At 33.6% G+C, this 22,465-nt stretch overlaps 2 protein-coding genes across 5 annotated transcripts in view; one reads left to right on the forward strand and one right to left on the reverse strand.

Annotated features, from left to right (window-relative positions):
- The first annotated feature begins 461 nt into the window (after positions 1-461).
- Positions 462-9,099, forward strand: LOC111003399 (probable cytochrome P450 303a1). Its single transcript, XM_022273871.2, has 4 exons — positions 462-546; positions 4,596-5,653; positions 6,831-6,948; positions 7,918-9,099. Exons 2-4 carry the CDS (start codon positions 4,596-4,598, stop codon positions 8,233-8,235), a joined length of 1,494 nt encoding a protein of 497 aa, XP_022129563.2. The 5' UTR covers positions 462-546; the 3' UTR covers positions 8,236-9,099.
- A 2,579-nt stretch (positions 9,100-11,678) lies between these two features.
- The window catches only part of LOC111003402 (alpha-1,3-mannosyl-glycoprotein 4-beta-N-acetylglucosaminyltransferase A), a 46,232-nt gene continuing 35,445 nt past the window's right edge, over positions 11,679-22,465 (reverse strand). For all 4 annotated transcript variants that reach the window (XM_022273880.2, XM_022273878.2, XM_022273881.2 and 1 more), the window contains exons 6-12: positions 21,159-21,271; positions 19,260-19,488; positions 18,049-18,261; positions 17,512-17,619; positions 16,930-17,129; positions 16,305-16,521; positions 11,679-15,354 (exon numbers count right to left, since the gene is read on the reverse strand). In XM_022273880.2, coding sequence (XP_022129572.2) covers positions 15,316-15,354; positions 16,305-16,521; positions 16,930-17,129; positions 17,512-17,619; positions 18,049-18,261; positions 19,260-19,488; positions 21,159-21,271 — 1,119 coding nt within the window. In that variant the 3' untranslated portion in view covers positions 11,679-15,315. The remainder of the gene's footprint in view (positions 15,355-16,304; positions 16,522-16,929; positions 17,130-17,511; positions 17,620-18,048; positions 18,262-19,259; positions 19,489-21,158; positions 21,272-22,465) is intronic.

Raw genomic sequence — 22,465 nt, forward strand, 5'->3', positions numbered from 1 at the left:
ACTTGTGTTTTAAACTTGCTCACTCATAAACCCCCATCATACGTTACTTTGTTGTTGTCATGCAACCGCACTAGGTAGCGCTTAAATAATTCCATTGACAATAATTTTACTGTGAAGTTATTATATAAGTCGCCTTTACACTTTATTTTAATGTTCAGCTAAACCACAAGATTGCGCGTAAAAATTTAAAATCTCACTTGACCCTTAGTTATTTTAAATAAAATAATATTACAAAAATATATAAATATATTTTATAAATAAACTAAAAATAGAAAATACTTAGAACCACAATTCCTCATCCCTCCATAACGCTTTTATCTGACATTAAATTAAAATATACTCGTTCTTAGCTCAATTAAAAAGAAATACGCAGCATCTGGAATCGCTTTTTTTGACAGCATAAACCGCTTAGAAGTAAAAGTAATACACTAAAAACTTGTCTTTCCCCTTCTTTTCAGTGTCGGGCCACACTCGCGAATCTGACAATCGTAGAAGTTCACGTATTCGCGCATATATATTTTGGTTCACCAAAACAGTGATATAAAGGTATGTATAGAATATATTTATTTTGCGATCTATGTAATGCTTATTGCGCAAGCGGCGAATGATATTATGTACTACCTATAATGAGAGTGAAAGTGTGTCAACATATAGTTAAACAGTGTAACAGAAAATTTCTCTTCGCGAAACATATATTGTATATTTTTGAATTTTATATAATATACGCGACTTTGTTCGCGGAGAGAAATAATGACGTTTTTATTAATTTTAATGTGTATTAACTCGGTTTTCGGTTAAGACTTTTGGCTTGAAATATTTCATGTTTTATCACGTTAGATATTTGGCATTAGACTCTATATTGGGAGCAATAGAAAAATCTACATGAACATTGGTATTATTTCAGTATATTTAGAAACGTGGATACAGTCTGTATTAGGTAATATACAGAGTAAGTAAGAGTTCGTGTTAATCGACTTCAATAAAGGTATTATTAAAAATCCAAAACGATTTTAGATATTGGATGCCTTCATTATTTGTATGGGAGAGTTTTATTTGATATACCAGCATAGTCTGTTTACACTTATTTCTATTAACCAGCAAGGAATGAATAACAACAAACAAACAACTAAACAAGAAAAAAAAAACCAAATTAACTGCTCCTGGCTTAGTTGGATAAAATAAAACAACACCTAATTGAGGCGAGTCACTTTCTTTTTTATCTCAATTGACCGAACCACATATTGGAGACAACATCTTTGTAGTATTGAACGGAAATTAAAAAAAAACTAACTATTATTAAATATACTTAGTCCTTATAGTAGTTTTACCACAAATGTTCGATTCGTTCTAGAAAGACAGGTCCTCGTACATGTAATATTTATTGCATATATGATTACATTTACTGTAATGTATATAAGACGGTATATAATATAATTTGAGGTCAAATTACGTTACATAACGCGGGATTTAAAAAAGAAATAAGGTTCTGTATTAACCACACTGTGGAGCAAGTGATTAAATAAAAATAGACATATCTATCAAAGGCTCTTCCAGTCTTCCAAAAAAAATGACTTCAAAGGAGCATATTAAACTGTAATCAGGTCGGCAACGCACTCGCGAGACTGTCATTTATATGTAGTATATGAGCGCCTTCTGTCCTTTATATATTACATACTAATATTTTATCATGGTATATAATAAAGTACGATTATATGTATAAGCGTTCATATTGACTGCCCCTATCCAGTAACTGAGTTGAAACCCACTCAAAATAAACGCAGTCCTAAATGGTCCTTCTTAATTGAATGGTTAATAAAACGAAAAAAGTACAACAGATTCTCAACAAATTTTAATAATCCCTTTTCATTGTATAGAATATCACTATATATATAAAATTCTCGTCACAATGTTAGTTCCCATACTCCTCCGAAACGGCTCAACCGATTCTTACGAAATTTATTATGTCTGAGAATCGGCTACTATCTTTCTTTCGAACCCTTAAGCGATAAGGGGTGTTCAGCACAATAATTCACTCATAATTTTCATCCCACTACAATTAACCTCTAATTTTTATATGTTCCTTATAAGCATAATTACATGAACTCTGAGGTCTATATAGAATAATTCACAGAAAACCTATAATGTTTTCTTTCCGGCAACCGAACAATCTCTCGGGTAGCATAGCAAAATGTTCCATGTTGATATGTACTCAAAAGCTGGACTAGGCAGCTAGTTATGATATTTATATTGTTGTCGTGACATTAAACTTCTCCCATTGTGCATACTCCATCCCATGAGTGTGAGGCAATATCACCTGGGAGCCACTGAATAAAACGAACTGCCACTTGACTATATTCACACAAGTTCGTTTGACGTTAGTCGCACAGTAATTTTGTTCAAGCCCTTATCCAATCTTGCATCCAATATTTGAAGTTCGAATGGCTCTTTAAAAGAATCGAAATTGAACTGCGTAGAAATTGATTGCTGCCTGCTAGTTTCTGGCAAATATAATTTGATATGATTAATATTTGTTTCGATTGATATTTGTATGTGCTTTTCATGAATGCCATGTTTGCCTCTAAGTGCTTGTCTCATTAAAAAATGTATTTTGTATTTGTTTTTACCAATGAACGAATAAAAATACCAAAAAATACAAAAAAATATTAAGTTAAGTATTAATCAGTAATTCAAAACTAAAAACGTTATTTAAAACAAGAAACTGTCAAAAAACACTTACAGTCTCTATTAACACTCTGTTCTTTTGTACTATTTTTCTTTACAGTTTAGCACTTCAGACTAATGTGAATACTAATTTGAATGGTCTCATCCTTTTCAAAGGCAAGGGTTAAGGCAAGTTCGGTGGCGATATATGTTCAAACATATGTTAAATTAAACACTTTGTTTGAAACGGGTTTAATCGTTTAAATATGAGCTTATAACTAACAAAATTAGGGGTAGCGCTAACAAACGCTAACTCCGCAGTGTTCAGGAGAATGCCTGGCGAATCCTGAGGGCCCATCTCAAGGGCCTAGGTATGCTTGCCTACTCATTTCAGTGTATAACTGGCAAACAGGTGTAAACAGGTAAGTCAAAATAGGTGACTCCATCGATCTGCTAACTTATCTAGGCATATTCTGTGTATCAAAGACTTTCAGTCAAATAAATTACATTTGGTTATCAAAAGGATGAAGGTGATGAAAAAAAATCGATAAAAGTTATTTTTTTAAAAAATAGCCAGTACCACTTTTCGATAGGCAAGCAATTATAGGCATATTTGTTTATAAAAAATATTTAATAAAAAAATACGTCTCATCTGGTTATCAGATCGGTGAAGGACGACCTCCCACGGGCTCTTAGACCATTAGGCTTTAAAACTCAGAGCTGAGCACGGCAATGCTTTCGCCATTTCCCCACAACCCAAATATAAATATTCATTGTAGTTACCGGTTCATACGTTACCGGTTCTTACGCACCTTACTTTCCTACCCATCGAAGCGAGTCGTCAGTAGTTCTAAGGAAAATGTAGGTTAATCATGTTTTAATTCGTAAATTTTCAATTCAATCTAGATTATTGATGTTCGATAAAGGTGTAACACCTCCCTATTTTTCCCGTTGTAGTATAATACTATACTGGGAGTTTATAGGATTTATTTATTTATTTTGTACTCCTACAGCTAACACAAAATACATATAATAGCAAACAAATACACCGAGAACATAGCCACAGATGGAATACATGATACATTATATAACAAAAAGATTTACAAAAGGGAACAAACAAACAACACAATTTGTATACTTTAGTTAGCAATAAATCTTTGTAGTCGTTTTTTGATTCGATACGTAATTTTTTTGTGATCATGTGTGTGTGCCAGTGATCCAAAGTTACGGCACTTAAACACATTAGTGTTAAAGTAAAACACCTATTTTTTTTAATTCTAGTATAATTTATCAGATAACATTTACTTACGTTATATTAAACTGCAAATTATACCAAATCGCATGTTTAAACATAAATACTTGATTAGAGAGAAATCATTCGACATGAAGGTTAGAGTCTTGTGATTTCATTGTTATACTTGGAATTATCGTAGATGGTATAATCATTGGAAATTACCCTTTGAAAACATTACCTTCAAAAAACAATTGAACACGTAGTTTATGTTACAGTCAAAATCTATTATAGCGACATCAAAGGAACTACTCATATTTGGTCGTAAAACCGATAGTCATAACACCCGATGACGTTGTTTCTGAATAAGTTCCTACCTAATTATTATTTCCCGCGGTTGATTGGTCAATATATATGTTTAACTTCCAAACCCAATAACCTATCTCAGCCCATCCGAGATTGCCTACTTGAACCAAATATTGAGAAAGGTGTGTCCATTTATGCCCATCCGATCGTCCATGGATAGCTTGTATCGATACATACATTGATAGGTCGGATCGGTGTATCCTATCTTAAGATTTAAACTTACACCAGTTTTTAAAATAATTAAATTTAGTTTGTTATAATTTATTTTAATTAATTATAGTATCCTTTATCATGCAAGAAATATACAAAGCTTATAATAGTCTGATTTTTGTTGCAGATGTGGTTAACAATTTTAGTCGTCATCGCTATCATTGTTCTAATCCTCTACTTAGACACTGTCAAACCACCCAAGTTTCCGCCTGGTCCAAGATGGCTACCAATACTTGGCTGTGCACATGAAATACAAAGGATCAGAGATAAATGTGGTTATCTTTATAAATGTATACAAGAAGTAACGGATAAGTACTCAGATGATGGTTCCGTTGTAGGAATCAAAATTGGTAAGGACCGAATCGTGTTGGTAAACAGTCTGGAGGCAAATAAAGAAATGCTTTACAACGAAGACATCGATGGACGCCCAAAAGGAATATTTTATCAAACACGAACATGGGGTGAAAGAAAAGGTGTTATGTTAACTGATGGTGATCTATGGAAAGAACAGAGGCGCTTCCTTATTAAACATTTGAAAGAATTCGGTTTCGGTCGAAAGGGTATGTCTGAAATATCATTTTCTGAAGCCAGACATCTAGTTAAGGATCTGTCAAAAGCAATAGGAGACAAAACCTCCGCAGAGCTTTACATGCACAACTTTTTCAACACGTACATTTTAAACACCCTATGGACAATGATGGCTGGCCTTCGTTATGAACCAGACGATCCGCGGATGGTGAAGCTTCAGGACCTCTTATTTGAATTGTTCGCTGCTATTGATATGGTTGGTTGTGCATTCAGTCATTTTCCTATACTGAGTGTGATTGCCCCGAAGGCATCTGGGTATAAAGACTTCGTAGCAATACACGAGCGTCTGTGGGCATTTTTGAGAGATGAAATAGCAACCCACAAAGAACGATTCCATCCAAGTAACGAGGATAAAGACTTCATGGACGTCTACATAAGAGTGTTGAACCAACCTGGCGATAAGCCAACCTACTCAGAGGGGCAGTTGGTTGCAATGTGCATGGATATGTTTATGGCTGGTACTGAAACGACAGCAAAAAGTATGAGCTTTTGCTTTAGCTACTTGGTTAGAAATCAAGAGGTGCAAAGAAAAGCTCAGGAAGAAATTGATCAAGTTGTTGGTAGGGATCGACGTCCCACCTTAGAGGATAAGCTGAAGTAAGTAAACCAATAATTCCGTGTTTATTTATTTATTTATTCCACATCATTATTATTCCCAACATCGATTATTACATTTTTTTTAATATATTTTTTTTATTTATTTATAACAGAAATACACACATGGTCCTTACAGCCTATGCCAATACGATAATTTCTAGAAAAAAATATAAAATATAACTAAGTACATGTTATATAAAATTAAATACATAATATACACAATATCGCTACTGTGAATTCAGAAAATACAAATATATCGATAGTGTGATAGTTGTCCTGGATAACGGAGATCTGTGCAACAGACTGATTCTTGTCTTTGGTATCGCACATAACCTAGGCCTTCGCCATCGCACATATCCCATAGGTACTAAGAAACCCAGTTCTTGAGTACACTCGGGTTACATACTACACCCCTCAAGACTTTCAGTACGTAGTGGGCCAACACTATATATTTATATATCTAAATCTAATAAAAACAATATAGAAAATGCTGAATGTCTTATGTGTACACTTACAATTATTTAGTTGTTAAAATATGTTGCTTTTACACGAAGATTTTACTTCATTATTTCAAAAACCATTCTCTAAGAAGCTTTCAAAGAATAGTTTATTTTTATTCATAAAGTTCCTAATGCCTTTGAAAACTTTACAATAATATTTGTGCCTTCGATTCTAAAAAATATATATTGTACCAATAAGCTATTCAAACACTTATAAGACTATTGTTACTTTCTTCTGAAATGCGATATGTTTTAAGTTCTTATTTGTAAGTCTTCACAGTCTGTAAGTTTTTCTTTCTTGTACTCAAAGATTATTCACAGTTATTTGCACATGAAACAAATTTAAATATGTATACCGAGCTTAGTTTAGTAATTACCTAGATGCTGAATAGGTGTTGTGTTTTAGCAATTATATGATACCTTTTTAGCAGTAATCATTTCGAGTCCTGTGGCAATGTGTTTGTGTATGCGTTAATCACTTAACACCTGGTGAGGCTCCTGCCAGGGGTTACATAAAAACAAGTTATGTTATAGTCAATTTATTCAAAACCGATATTTCAGACTTCCTCGATCAAAACCATCTATTGGTGAAAAACGTACTCAGTTCCATAGATTTTTAGTAAAAAAAAGTATCCGAAATATCGTTTACATATATTAAGTATTACTTAATATTTCAGCATGCCATACAACGAAGCTATCGTCCACGAGAGCGTTCGTCATTTCATGGGACGAACATTTGGTGTTCCTCATCGTGCTATGCAGGACACCACCTTAGCTGGTTACCGAATTCCAAAGGTATTATTATTAGGTAGTTAGGTATTTACAAACAAAACAAAAATCATTTATTCATATAGGTAACATAATGTACACTTATGAACGTCAGAAAAAAAGAAATATACATTAAATGAAATGATTCTAATTTTACATTTTAATAGCTCCTTACAAGCATCTTGTGAATTCTTGACTAATAAAATCGTGGTGAACATTTTATCAACAGTTCTTCAATCTCTTTTTGAGAACTTGTCATAAATTTAGGATTTTTGACCGCACCTTCTGACGGGGCAGATATTTATGCTTTTGTTTAGATTATGTAATTAGGTGTATGTGCCTTTTATCTTTACAATCAACCCAAATTAAACTTTTGGTATGCCTGACACTCAAACACGGAAGCCAGCAGAGTAGGAACTAAATCCTATAAATTATAATTTATATAATTACTAGCTGCCCCCTCCAACTTCGTCTCTCGTTAATGTGATTTTGCTTCTCTTACCGTTTTTGTGCAACCTGGTTGTCTGGAATGAAAACTTTATTAAATTTTCGGTGAATTTTTCTCTATATCGAGTCCAAGTAATAAGTTTAATTAAAAACTAGGGGTTGACCGTAGGGTATAACTTAAAGGTTAAAATTATAAAAATAAAAATAAAAAAAATAGTACAATAAGTAAATATAACCTAACCGATATGCACAATAAATTTCACGAACTTCGGTCGAGCCTTATCCGAGGAGTTTAAATCCAAACACGGTGACACGAGAATGTTATATATCAGATATACCATTATTAATTCCTTATTCTTTTATTTAGTATTCAAACTTACACAATTGAAATTATTAATTTTAACTTCCTCTATGCAACGATAAATCGGGCCAAAAAAGATTTAAATGCTATCTTTTATTATTCAGAAACGTAAATAATTGTAACAAAACAATTTTCATCTAGTCTAGTGATTGATGTAAGCCAATTAAAAGTTAAACGTTTTTTTTCAGGACACAATGGTCGTTTCAAACTACACAAATATTTTGATGGACGAAAAGCTGTACCCCGATCCGTATTCCTTTAAACCGGAAAGATTTATCAGAGATGGCAAAGTCTGTCTACCTGATCACTACTTCCCCTTTGGACTGGCGAAACACCGATGCCTCGGCGACGCTCTGGCCAAATGCAACATCTTCATGTTTACAACTGCTGTCCTGCAGAAATTTTCTCTTTTACCGGGACCAGAAGGACCTCCATCATTGAATCATGTTGATGGCGCAACGCCATCTGCTGCTCCTTTTAGGGCAACGATTGTCAATAGGTACTAAGGTTTATAGGGGATATAAACGTAATTTTTAAAAGTAGAGAGTGTAAAACCAAACAATGGCATGCTGCGATGTTTTTGACCATTCAAATACGTAATATAACATAAATAAATATATTTTTTATTAACAGCAAATATAACTCGGAATGCATTCATTAAAATTTGATTAATTTAACTTTACATGTTACTGTATAAGTCTTTGTTAGCTTGACTGAAGTCTCAATTAGACCACTCACAATCAATGTGTTGACATCATTTGATATTCCATATTGCCGCGGACACAACTCAGTTATCTGTAAGGTACAAATATCTGTATTAAGGTACAAATAGCTCTGGATGTCATAAATAATTCGCAGCCATCGAATCTGATTGAAATCTACTGGGATTATCCCAATCCACGCCAATCGACAACTCCGTCACTATATCGGCTACATCATTTACATCCTATAAATAGAACAACAACATATTGATTGATTTTTCACTGACAGTACAATAGAACCTTTACTAATAATATTCGCAGATTTTTTTTGGCCATTTTTCGTTTTCAAATACATATTGTGGAAGGATTGGCAGAAAATCAGCGCAAGCCATGGTTTGTTTGGAACATGATGACGCAGTTGCCTTTTGTCTCACAGAATATACATATCCTCAGCCGTTTAATGTGTTAAAATTCGTTTGTTACTACACTTACTATTTTGGCTTCTGACGAAAGTTAGTTAACTAGTTACGAGTAAAAAAAGTGTTGGTATCTGTTACAAATAAATAAACTTTGACTCACTTAAACTTACCGTTTATACCACAAAAAGAGAGATGTCAAGAAGTACTTGGAGAAGCGGGAAGACTCCGATTTTTTTAAGTAGTAGTTATTAATAAATTCTTAGTATTATTTGTTGCTGTTTTTTAATTTTGCAGTTTTTTAATTTTATTCTTTTGTTTTTCTTTTAAATGTAACTTTGTCTTTTAATGCATGTTTTCTGTTTTTTTATACATAATTTGTTAATCTGTGTAATCTGTTTTGGCTTTGTGTATTGTATTAGTATTTTGTATAATATTATATATTAAGTAAGCTGTTAGATTACTTATAATTAAATAAATAAATAAATACCGAACTTATCGGACCAATCCAGTTCAGTTAAAATAATTCTGCCTCAATACACCTCGGTGAATACAAACGAATGATCCCAACTAACGATGAAAGTTACTGCAGCACGTGCAAAACACAAAATAAAATCGTTCATCAGTCGCTAGCACTTTATCGAGTGCACATCAATAATTCGACTCTAACCAGTGGAACAGATTTCCTATGAGAACTGACCCGGTACCAAATAACCTATGTATTTATTTATTTATTATATCAATACTTACTCCACAAGGTTAACAAGGCAAACGCTGCGAGTTTAGAAAAACACTGATTCCTCTCTTCCACTGAAAGGAAGAAACTTCGACATGTTTAAAGACTGATTAGACCGTAGACCACAATGGTGGTCGGAAACACTCGGAAAGCCCGGATTTATGACGTCATCACACTTCTCGTAGCCGCAGATTGTAGGCTACATATGAAATTATGATATATTGTAACTTATGTAATTTGCAAAGATGTGAAAGTTCGTTGTAGTAGTAGTAAGTAGCAAAATCACTGTCCTAATTAATTAATTCTGTAAAATTAATAATTTGTTCATAGTAGTGCTTACAGTATAAGCCAGGTGTACATTTCTTTAATAAACAACTTATGTAACAATCTCTTAATTATTACCTTCTAAATCAAAATAAGCAAGAAGCAGAAAACTTTTCTAAATAAGAATGTAATAGTAGTATGGACTCAGTTTCCAGGCTTTGACGCTCATTTGGTCCATTATACCTCTCGTTGGTCATGGAATTACCAACTGCTAGAAGGATTTCTGTTCGTTGGAAGCTACAGCATTCCGGAACTACGTGGGTGACTGATTCCTCTGCCCTGAAACAGCCTGTACACAAGGGACTGTCTGTCAGGCAACATTAAAGTGGCTGTATTTTATCGAAATTCATACAAAAAATTACATATTGATTATTGAACAGGCGTCGAACACACGTCAAAATATTTTCTCAGCTCCAGTAGCCGATTATTATTAAAGACAACAATATGCTGTCAAACACTAACATAGTCGTATTGAATGTAATAATAATAAAGTTTTATATTATATTATGTATAACACTTCTCTTAGTCTCAGATTCCCTGATTATTACGCTTAGTAGACAGGTTGAAGATGAACCGGTTTGCCGATGCTGTTGTTTTTGGATCTAAAACATGTTTTCGTGTATATGCAAGGGAACCGTACATCTAAATTAAGTTTAGAATATTGTAGTATTGTTTGATGATTTGCTTTTTTTAAGAGGACCGAGAGTTTTTTACGCCAGCCTACACCCACTGTCTTCTTTACCGATGCAGGCAAATTTAATGACGTGGAATAAGTGATACCTTGATGATCTTATGTTCCAAAATAAACGTATTTTATTTTTTTGACTTGAATAATATTTATGTTAAACTTTTAGTTTTTGGAACTTTATGCCGACAGAAACTAAATAATATATATATTATGTGAGAGAGAATTTATTATTACACGGGAATGGTCTTTTATGAAGTATGTTGGGTACTATTTAAGTGATGAAATTTATTTATTTCAGTAATACACACATTACCCTTACAGCCTATGCCAATACGATAATGTCGAGAAACATTTATTTAATAATATATAATAAAGTACATAAACATTAAACACATAATATGCACAATATCGGTACTGTGAATTCACTATGTGAAAAAACAAATATTCGACATATTTGTAGTACATAGTAACAATAGCAACAGACTGATTCTTGCCTTTGGTATCGCAAATAACCTAGCCTTCGCCGTTGCACATATCCCACAGGTACTAAGAACCCCAGTTCTTGGAGTACACTCGGGTTGCACACTCACCCTTCAAGACTTTCAGTACGTAGTAGGCCAACTGTAGGACCCGTCTGGTTTCCAATTTATTGTACCCCACCATTACCAAGAGAAATGATGTTGGGTACATTAAGGGATAGACGCCATACAGTTTGGTAAATAAATTGCTTCTTATTTTTTTTAAACAGGGGGCTCGCCTGATGTTATGTGATACCACCGCCCATGAAGTTCAGCTGCAGGTAATAATCTGTACAATTGTTGTACTGAATAAATTGGTCAGGGATAGTAAATAAAACAAGGTTTTTTACATCGAATACATATTTGAATAACGATAGACATTTAACTACATTTTTATTTGCTAAGACAGGAACAGTTTGTAGCGAAGGACATGAGTAGTTCGAATAGTTAGGTAGGAAAAATGTATCGCGCGCAGATTAATATCCATACAAGTATTATATAAAATAAATTGTTCGTGTTAACATTGTTTCAGCTCTAGTAACTTAGTGTAACATAATTATTAGAAAAATAATATCAGGGTATACTATTGTGCGGATATATAACTTTTATATTACGTCCTTAACATGGCAATACACAATAACGCTTAAATAATATAACGATTCGATCGTTTTCTTTAAATTACAAACTAGACTTTTCTTAGGTAAAACTATAGGTACATAAAGTCTTCAAAAATGTATAAATATTCTAGATTACAAAAATAAAACTGTATAGGATATCTCTTAAAGTGTACTATTGTGATTAAAATAATAAAATGCACATAAATGGCTAAACTAAATACAAATCATCGTCTTTGGTGATAAGTCGTTGTACTGACATCTATTATCAGAGCGCAATTCGTAATCGACGTGCTTTGTTTAACAAATATGAAAATTTGATTAATATCAATAAACATAGAGCAGAGTTTGTTGGTTGGGGAAAGTTGTGGATCAGGACATAAGTTCGTGAAAGTTGTTCGACGAGTTTATTAACTCCGCCTTACTGCGATTAGGTGATGCAATATGCGTACAGCTTTAGAAATAAGACCTCAACAGTTCCACAGCGCATAAGCAGAAGACGAATTTAATAATATATGTTTAGGTATTACATAATCCGATTTAATACATATAATTTTCTTTAATACCGTATTCAATTCCACATTGCAGTTTAAAAAATGTTAATTCGTAAAGGGGTGGTATTAAAGAAAATTATATATATATGCGGCTTCGCTCAAATCGACTATCCGGAAAGGAATTTATACCCGATCTGTGTATAAATTATTAATTAAATTTGCATATTAATACGCAAATATGATTAATAACATAGATTGAATTAGATGTCAGGGAGCAAATACGCAAGTTTTGGAGTTTTGACAAACACGCTGTAACATTAACTGTGACCCACCCTTGTCCTTAGTAAAGCGTTACTTTACCATCAAGTGACCAGTTTCACTTAAGTCACAATACATATGGCGAGAGCCTCTAAAACTTTGGTTATTATTTTAATCGCGTTTATATTATTGAAATTTTTACCAATTCTTAAAAGACCGGCAACGCACTCGCGAGTCCTCTGGCATTGAGAGTGTACATGGGCTTAACATCAGGTGAGCCTCCTGCCTGTTTGCCCCGTTTTATAAAAAAAAATCAATCTGCCGATTCGCGTAGTTCAAAAACCCCCTCCGCCCCTGTGACGTAATCGTAACGCTTTACAAAGTTGTGACAGCCTTCCCTTTCATCAGTTATAATTTGTGAATTTGATATTGAAGGAACTATGGAACACCAAAACACATTTTTTAAAGCCATAACATCGGGGTCTGTGAACATTGTTTGGTTTAGCTTTGAATTTAGGCTTTGGGGCATCGTTGTTTTTCGAATGTATTCGAAATAAATGCATTCTTGTGAAGTTGGTGTAGTCTTTTGTTATATGTCTTTACCCAGCCTTTTTAATATTCTACCCCGAATTTTAATGCATGAAAGGCATAGAAAAGCAGAAGAGAAGCTTATTCCTAAGAACATCAATACATCAGTCACAATTATACGGCTAACAACTTTGGCTACATTTTAAATGAATAACTAGTGTATACAAATTCGATTCTCGAATCACACACACTCCCTGTAAATATTAAGTTTTAAATAATTCTAATACGACCTCGATTAATCATATATGAGAAATATAAAATACATTTTAATATTGACTCAAAATTGTCCCTCCGGGATTGATAAATTTAGAAATTCAATGGGCGATGTTTATGTGTTAAATTCATACACAAATTTCCCCTACGGAATTTAATATAAATTGTTCGTTACCTATGGTTACCATATATGGCATGACCCGAGTCAAACGCCTCACCGTCAGTCTCTTACATCAGTCCGTCAGCACAACCTATATTACTAGCTTATATTTGTACAACACTGGCTAGTCATTTAATTAAGCGTGGATTTTGAAATCGATACATCTGAATTCTATTTTCAAACTAGAATTACATCCATTTTGAGCCTTTAAGTGAAAATTTATTTCAGTCTTCAAATTTATATCACTGAATGTTTACATACTGCAAAAACTACATTTATTCGATGGTCCAGTTTTAGTCTAAAGACAATTGAGCAGACCGAGGTATCGACTTCAAAAATTATACTAAGAATTATATTAAACATCGAATGACAACAACTATTTTTTTGTAACCCACAGTTCACGTAATAGGCGAAATTATGGCGGCTGTACACACTCGCTAAGGTATCACGAGGCCGGCCAGGAGCGTGTAGAAAGTCCTGCTCCACTAGGTCTAACGGTGTCAGTAGAAAGACTAATAGTGTGCATGTCGACGAGCGCAACCAGGAGTCATGACCCCCCCCCTCCTCTTGAGCCTTGACAGTCTGGCTTTATAAAGTAATAAGACAAAAATTGGGTATACGGTCTTAATCATAAAAATACCACCCTTCGCGCACGTCTACTCCTAACCTCACGTCCCTACGAGAGTACAGCCGTCATTTCAATATAGAATCTCAGATCTTAAATTAACAAGGGGAACCGGAGTAAAGCGTAAGTATATAAAATTAAACAAATAATGCACAAGATCTGTGGAGGCAGAATATAAGGTAAAAAAAATGTGGGAACTGTGGATTTTTTTTATATTTTTCTAACACATACAATGTTGAAACATTGGTACACTTAAATGCAAATACCTTTGGTTAATACCTTATTCTAAATTAAGTTTTGTCTTCCGTAAAATATATACAGTGATAACTGTAGCGAGCGCCTATGGATTGATAGTTGTTAAGGAAAATCGTTTTCCGACGTTTTACGGAGTTTTTGTATTGACGTTATATGGAGTGTAAACTGTACTAGTCTGAGGTCAAGACTTGTGCCGTATCTGATGTATCGAAAGACAAAACCCTAAAACACCACTAGTCCCATAATCAGCTCTCAGTGTGGGACCATGAATGCAGGCGTTCATCTCAAAGAAACCTCGAGTCTGGCAAATTTCATACGATTTTCAAAAATTACCGTAAATTGTATGTTGCCGCTTGTACGAAGCGTTGTTTATTTAGTTTCTTTGAGGCATTGTGATATTTATGTAAAATATTTAAATTTAAACATGAACACTAAAATAAGTAATTTAACAAAATATACAAAAAAAATATTTACAAAAAACTATAAAAAATCATTTGAACACGTCATCGCATGTCAAATCAACATTAAATAACAAAATGAAAAAGTAAGTTAAGTTGCGTCTTTGGATCTTACTGACGGATTCCCTGATATGAACACTAATCGCAATACAAAAAAGGTAAAAAAACCCGCTTTGGATTATTCGTTGCCACTAACTTGCCTTGTCGTTGTATGAGAAAATCCTATAACCTTAAACTTATAATTAAAAAAATCTCATAAGATATATTAAGTACGAAATGACTTAAACAATTTCAAAACCAGAATTCCTAAATTTGCACAATTACGCATTTGATCAAAAAAATCACGGAAAAGTTTCTACCAAATTGTAACTAAAACTAAACTAAACTAAATTGCAAAACTTGAAAACACATAATGAAAATGTTTCAAGACGTTGTCATTGGATCTTTAATCGAGGAGAATGCGGTGATTTTCGTATTTCTTGTACGAGTTATTGTCGTCGACAACTGGGACGCGTGTGACGTACGCATAGCCCTGGCGTCATTCCTCAGCGGTCTTGTTAGTCGTCTTCAGGTCAATCTGAAAAACGACAAAATTTGACGTTCGCGCAGAATTTTTTAACTGCGAAATTCTGTGACTGGTAATAATTTTCTAAAATGTTTAGTAATATAATCAACCACTTTACGCTCAGCTATTAATATTAACTCTTAGTCACACAGACAGAAGACAATCTATAAAACTTTTTTGATCGTCTTTCCATTTCCATACAATTATTTAGGAACGTAATTCTCGGCCTCCAACAACAGTTTTCATTGTTTAATGCATGTGTTAAATCGAAATATTATCTTAATTCGCTATTCGCTAAGCAAATAATGTAAATAGCAAAACGTATTGTATTGAATTCTTTCGCATAGCACATTCGCTAACTTAATATTTTCGCCTTTACAACAGAAAAATATAGTACTTGACGTACAAAGGCACTAAAAACAATAATCAAGTCCTCATACGTCAAAAATACGTGCGCGCGTACATTGAAACAAAGGTTTTTGACAACTGAACATCTTATTACAGTGCCACATACTTTTCTTGGCCGGTACGAGCGCGCCGCTGTCATGGATTTATGATTATTGACAGTAAAAAGAAATTAACTATTATAAAGGAAATAATTTAGAAGTCGTGCTAGGCTAACTTAATTTATTGAAATGTCTCAATAAAAGAATGTACCTACTATACAATACAGTTCTTAAAAATAAATGTGAGAGAACTTAAGAACAACTTATAGGTTTTGTTTTACTATTAATATAATATATTTTAATATAGCTGGTAATCAGAACCGTTCGATAATTCAAACTATTTATATTTATAATAAGCAATTTTAGTCGATAGTAAAAAACTTTAGCACGTTGTATTTGACAGCTAACTGACAATATCAGTCTGTTATTTCAAAATGGCGCCTAACCAATTTCAGCCGCATGCCAGGCAAAGTATGTGGCACTATATGTATATGAAAATAAAGATAATCGATTTACCTCGCTAAGAACAAGCCAGTGTGTCATAGACTTCATCACACGGATGCGGATTGCGTCGAGGGGGGAATATTCACGTTTAATCACGCCATCAGCAAGTCCGAATTCGTCGAAAGAGTCAATCACTATAAACTCTCGTGTCTCGTGGGGGAAGATTTCAACCACAGCGTCCTTCAATTTGTCAGTCGGATGCAGACCGTTGCCGGTGCGGAACGTGTATCTGAAATTTAATTTTAAAGATTATAAATAATTTGGTAGCAAAACAATATAACGTGTTAACTCCATGTAACGTGTTTCGATTTAACGACGACGAAATGCGACGAAATCTATTGGCTTTGGTAGGTTAAGCTTGTCTTCCATACATATATTTATAGTTTTTTATAAATTTTTATTTTCATCTGTATTTGTAATGTTCCATTAACCTTGTTGTTATCTATTGCAATATTTACTGTTATTATTAGTATACTGGTAAATAAATATTGACACTGAAAGTTTTGTGACGATAATTGTTAGTAAAACTATTGCTACACGTGAGGGTTTCTTAGTTTTATAGGCGCTGCGATATCGTTCGAAATAAACGTTTCTTTCACATTTAACTAACTACTTTCTTGTATTTTATATAACTAACCCAATAACGTCTGTTGGCTTTTCGAACCAGAACTCGATTAGAGCGCCCGCCTTCGGATTGACACCCCAAAAGAAGGTTTCTCCATTGTATGCGTTGCCGATGTAATAATCAGAGTGAACTTCGATGTCCGTCTTCACTACGCGTGCTGGTGGATTCTTGTGTGGGAAGTGGTTAGGTAAAACGCCGGCGAATGTGTGGTCCTATAATAGACCATATATTATGATCGAATAGAGTCGCAAATATAGCTCTAGTGCATTTATAACGAGTTTTTGACCTTTTGTGCCATACGTGATCGATTTTTGGGTCTATGACATGCTGTTACGCATAGGGTATGAACCCACGACCTCAGTTTTAAGAGTTCAACGCTCCATTAGGCCAATAGTGTTCTTACTCCAAATAATTGTTATTAATTAAATGCTAAAAGATTAGCATTAAAAGCTATTAGTAAAGCGAATCAGTCTTGCTATTGATACATTTCTCGCCTAGTTACAATAAAAATTCTTTCTTCTTTCTTAAAAATAAAAAAACTTGAATAATATGAGTAAAAGGAAAGGGTGAACTGATCTGCTAGATCATACCTACCTTGACTTTTTGAATCTTTCCTTTCAGAGAAGAGAAAAAGCCAATGTGCTGAAAGAGAGACTCCTTGTACCTGGGGCGGATTAGAAGTTTGTTCTTTCCACATGTAGCCTACAACGCAAAATTACCAGAATTACACGATGAATAAAACTTCTCCATCGGGGTTTTAAACTCTGTTAGAGCCACTTTTAAACCCAATTGATGGAACCAATGAAGCTATTTCTTAAAGTGTTCAAATTAAATATTAATAAATAATAAATGTTAAATTAAATAATGATGAGATACTGCAACCCTGTTATTATATCATCCTAGTGACACGAACAGGCGAGGAATTAGTAAAAATTAGAGTATTGGTTAAAAATTTAGTTATCAGACGAAAGATAAAATTTAAAGCGTAAATTTAAAACAGATTCTAATTACTAAGATCACAAAAACTACGAGGATATATATTTATTAATACTATTTGAATAAGCTGCCATTACATAACCTTTTAATCGAACTTCGATTTTCTAACATAATTTAATTTTAGAATATACTTACGCTTGTCTTATCGATAGTGCACACGCGATCAGCCAAGTAGCTCTCAAGTAGCCAATCAATGGGCATATTGTAATAAAAGAGCTGTACGTAAGTGATAAAATGTACGAGATCGGCAGATTTGAACAGCTTCCCAATCCCACCAATATTACAATATTCTATATAAAACCAATTGGGCACTGACACAGATGTAACCGCCGTGTAATGTTTTATTTCCTGAAACAAAAATACGAATGACCCTGACGTCTTGGAGTCTGATTTCTGTATCTGTTTCGTCGATCATTTGTTTTTCTTAATCGTTGAGGGATAGATGGGAATAGATCAACACGGGGTTCGAACATGCGGCCTCACCAGATGAGAGTCGCTCGCTCATGCCACTGGGCCAACACAACAATACAAAGCCAATGCTTATTTATTTGAATATAATCGTTGCCGGCAAAGTAGCTTTTGATGAGAGCAAAGTTAGAGGTATGTATGTGGGTAACACTGAAAGTCTTTAGAACTGGCCAGTCAAAAACATTGCTGATGAAACTTTTTATGAATTTCAATTTTAGAATTTGTTTAAAAAATTGTCATTTGTTTTTGTGAATTGACGGCAAATATAAAACTCTTGTAACGCGAGAAAATTGTCGGTCAATGATTTATTATGACTTTCGTTGTGGGCTTACTCAACAACAAAGCTAGGATAATAACGAAGGTCTGGCACTCACGGGCTCTTGCTCTATTAAGCCGTTTTTCATTTTCTAAATACATTTAGTGTTACCTAGGTATTACACTACTTCATTGGTCTAAACGAAATGCCTTTAAATTAAATGCCGGTGTAAAGCTGTAGGTCTATTTTAAATCGCTTTCGCAAGTGTCAAAATAGCCGCTGTGGCCGAGAAGAACATTTTTATATACATCATTTAAAGAATTCGCGCAAGTAACTAATTATTGCATGATAATTAATTAAAAACGCTCTAAAACATTCATACATTTTCTTTAAATATTAGATGACTGTTAAAAGAAAAAATAAAGGCGAATATGAATGGATGATCAGATGTTTTTAATTCTTGCTAATTAAGACAAGACCTGTCAATATAATTCTAAAATACTTCTTACCAAATTTTGACATGTTTTTGAAAACACAATTATCCGACTGACGTTAAATTTTACTAATTATTTTATATTAGAAATAATTACTAGTACTCAAACAAAATTTTTGTTTTACAAACCTTCATGAACGATTTCTTCGCTATAACGTCATCTTCCAGCATCAGATAGTATGTGCCCCGAGACTGCCCATACGCCATGAGATAGAGTGTATCCAAATTTTGCTTTGTCCTCCATTTGACGCGCTTAGCGGAATCGCCAAGTGTCAACGGAATTGTATCGAAATCCGGGTAATATGCAGCAGTTGGTGACAGCAGCTCGATGAGCCCACTTTTGACGTGTTCCGGAAATCTATGTATAAGAAAAGGAATAATCTCTCATTATAACATGGATCAATACAACATCTTACAGATGGAGATGATACGGAGACCTAACCTAGCTTTACATTCACCATCTTACACTTCAAACAATGTGTTAAATTAGTATTATTACTGTAAAGATATGGTTTCGTTAAAATCTCAATATTGTGAGTACAATTTAGTGTTTTGTTGGAAGAGCTGATACTTAAGACAAATCTCTTTACATTTTTGAATACTGTACATACTTCTAAAAAATGTAGATGTATACTGCCTCATTCAAGGTTAGCGTTTAAACGTCATTTCGTTTGTAAGGGTAATTTCTTCAAGTTTAAAGTGGCTTAGGATTATTATGTTTGGAGGTTTCCCACGTCGTAGTATGGAAATAGAATAGAATTATATATACAAATAAATATCGTGTTTTTCGCCCATGTGCTTACACACTTACACGATAACTCTAAAAATATGAGACTACTTGAAGAATATTATTCATTACTGTACTTTTTGTCACAATAACCGACATATACACGGAATATCTTTATTACATAACATGTATTGATATAATTGAATTACAACATGTAGGTAACTGATGCAACAAATAATCTTTTTTGTGTTCTTTTATCAAGTATTATGATTTTATCCAACGCTTACTAAAAGAATTTCTAAGTTTATTACTACCGGCTATAAATCTACAATCAGATAACTAATCATAATGGCGATTAAATTATTAAAGTTTATAGCATGTGTAGATACGAAATTTTAATCCAAATGAATTCAGGTAAAATAGGATCACGGTGTTTTCGTTACAATAAAACATCAGAATTTCAGTCGTGGAAATTAGAAATGTTTTGCGATAGCAACACTAAATTTTTGGCTTTAGGCAAAAATAGCTTGCGAGTGTCCTGACTAATCGAAGTTGTGTGGTAATCTAACGTGTGGTAATGCAATCATTGTGAAATGCCTAAAGGGCTCATGATAGCTACGAGTAATCCGCAATTTGGCCGAGTATTCAAACAGTCGTTCTATTATTTTAAATATTCGATTTTCTCACTTTCTTACATTGTAAATATGAACAGATCGCTCAAAGGAAACCAGAAGTGATGAGATTGAAGTCAGACGATAACGAGATTTTACTATAAATATACAGTCTTATAGCTTATACGACACAAATCTAAAGTTACTGTTTGTGATGTTTTATTTTATCAAGGCGACTTCACTCACATGAATCCAATTCAAATGCATGAATTTAACAGGCTATGGGACGAATATTTAATGTTAATGTTTTTTAACTGTCATCAAATAAAAGAAAGAGAGAAATCTATATGATTTTTTTTTAAACTAAGACTGTACTTTTGGGGTGTTTCTAATGTCAATCTTATTGCGTGATTGGTAAATAGCTGGTTAAGTTAGACGTCAGAGAAAAATTATGTATAAAATAAAATACTGCTGAACAAGCAGCCCACTGAAGTATTTCCGAACCAATTCGACTTAGGGGCACTCAAGAAAAGAGCGTACCATTTCTTAAAACGCCAGCAACGCACTCGCGAGCCCTCTGGCATTGAGAGTGTATGGGCGGCGGTATCACTTAACATCAAGTGAGCCTCCTGCCTGTTTGCCCCCTTTCCTATAAAAAAAATACTACAAACTACTCAAATCATTACTCACTTTTCCTGGATGTCCTTAGCAGTTTTGAGGACGAAATTGATGTCAGTCTCACCCACGAAGATCACAATCAAGGTGTCGTCTAAGTCTTCCTCATTCAAGCCGTCGATTAAATGCTGAGGAACAATATTCAGTTCAGTTCGCATCTACCAAGCAGGACGCCCCAGTATCGTGATATTGGTTCAATATATTATGTATTCAAAAAACCGTGTTAAAATAAATGGGCTTAATAATGCAAGAAGGTGGTCTAATAATCACTAATTTTTTGCAAGTATTTATTACAAGCGTTAGTTAAATAGAAAATTATTTGATAACTAACGACGTTGGCTTGAAAGTTTTCTCACTACAGATTACTATCATACATACTGTTTTTTATTAATTATTTTCTTTTCAATATTCAATGTAGTTCAAATATTATCTTTTGTTAACATTGGTTTTAATATCTACATAAAGAGGGTAGCAAAGTGGAAAGGGTCACCAGGAAAAGAGAGAGATAAAGAGAGCTTTAGTAAGTTAGTGGCTAAGATTGGGAGGATAATGCTTATGTCAGAGAGATGGAGCCCATAGGAGAAGGCCTATAGTCCCTTGAAAAAATGTGCATATATACATAATATATATTTTTCTAAGTGTGTATTTTGTAAATATTTTAAGAAATAAATTAGAGTTTATTATTATTATCTTAAAAATACAAGGCAAGTTTACATAAACTAAATTGTTTTCATACAGATCGCTGGCTAATAACGAGTTTGTAGTATAGGCACTTCAACTTTACTCTGAACAATATTGCCCGACTCTCTTTAAAGCTGGTGTCATATTTCACACTATCACGTTCAAAGCTTTGAGCTTTTAATACGAATCTGGCACGATGTAATAGATTGTCAGATTTTTATGAGAATAATTTAAAGAAAACCCTTTTTATCAGATTGAAGCTAAGTAAACTTATAATTATTTAACATAATTTTAAATTTATCCAACGATAAATTTATTAAAACTCGGCAAATAAATGTTGTTCACATCATGTCGACTCGATTTTGCCGTATTATAGTGTGAAACAGTTAGGTTGCATTCTACAAGTATTATTTTAGTACGTTGCGTTGACTTGAAATTAAAACACAGAATAAATATTTGTGAAATGACAGAAATCAGATGATTGGACTGACTGACGCCATTACACTATTCTAGAATAGCTCCGTTAACCCGTGCTAAACGGCTGTTTAGTTACAATTCCCGAATAGGCTCTCTATTCTTAGAATTGTAGATGGTAAAACCTAAAATGGATTTACTCCCGAATAACTGACGATATATTCGAA

Source organism: Pieris rapae, chromosome Z (genome assembly GCF_905147795.1).
Source record: "Pieris rapae chromosome Z, ilPieRapa1.1, whole genome shotgun sequence".
In the NCBI taxonomy this organism is placed as follows: domain Eukaryota; kingdom Metazoa; phylum Arthropoda; class Insecta; order Lepidoptera; family Pieridae; genus Pieris; species Pieris rapae.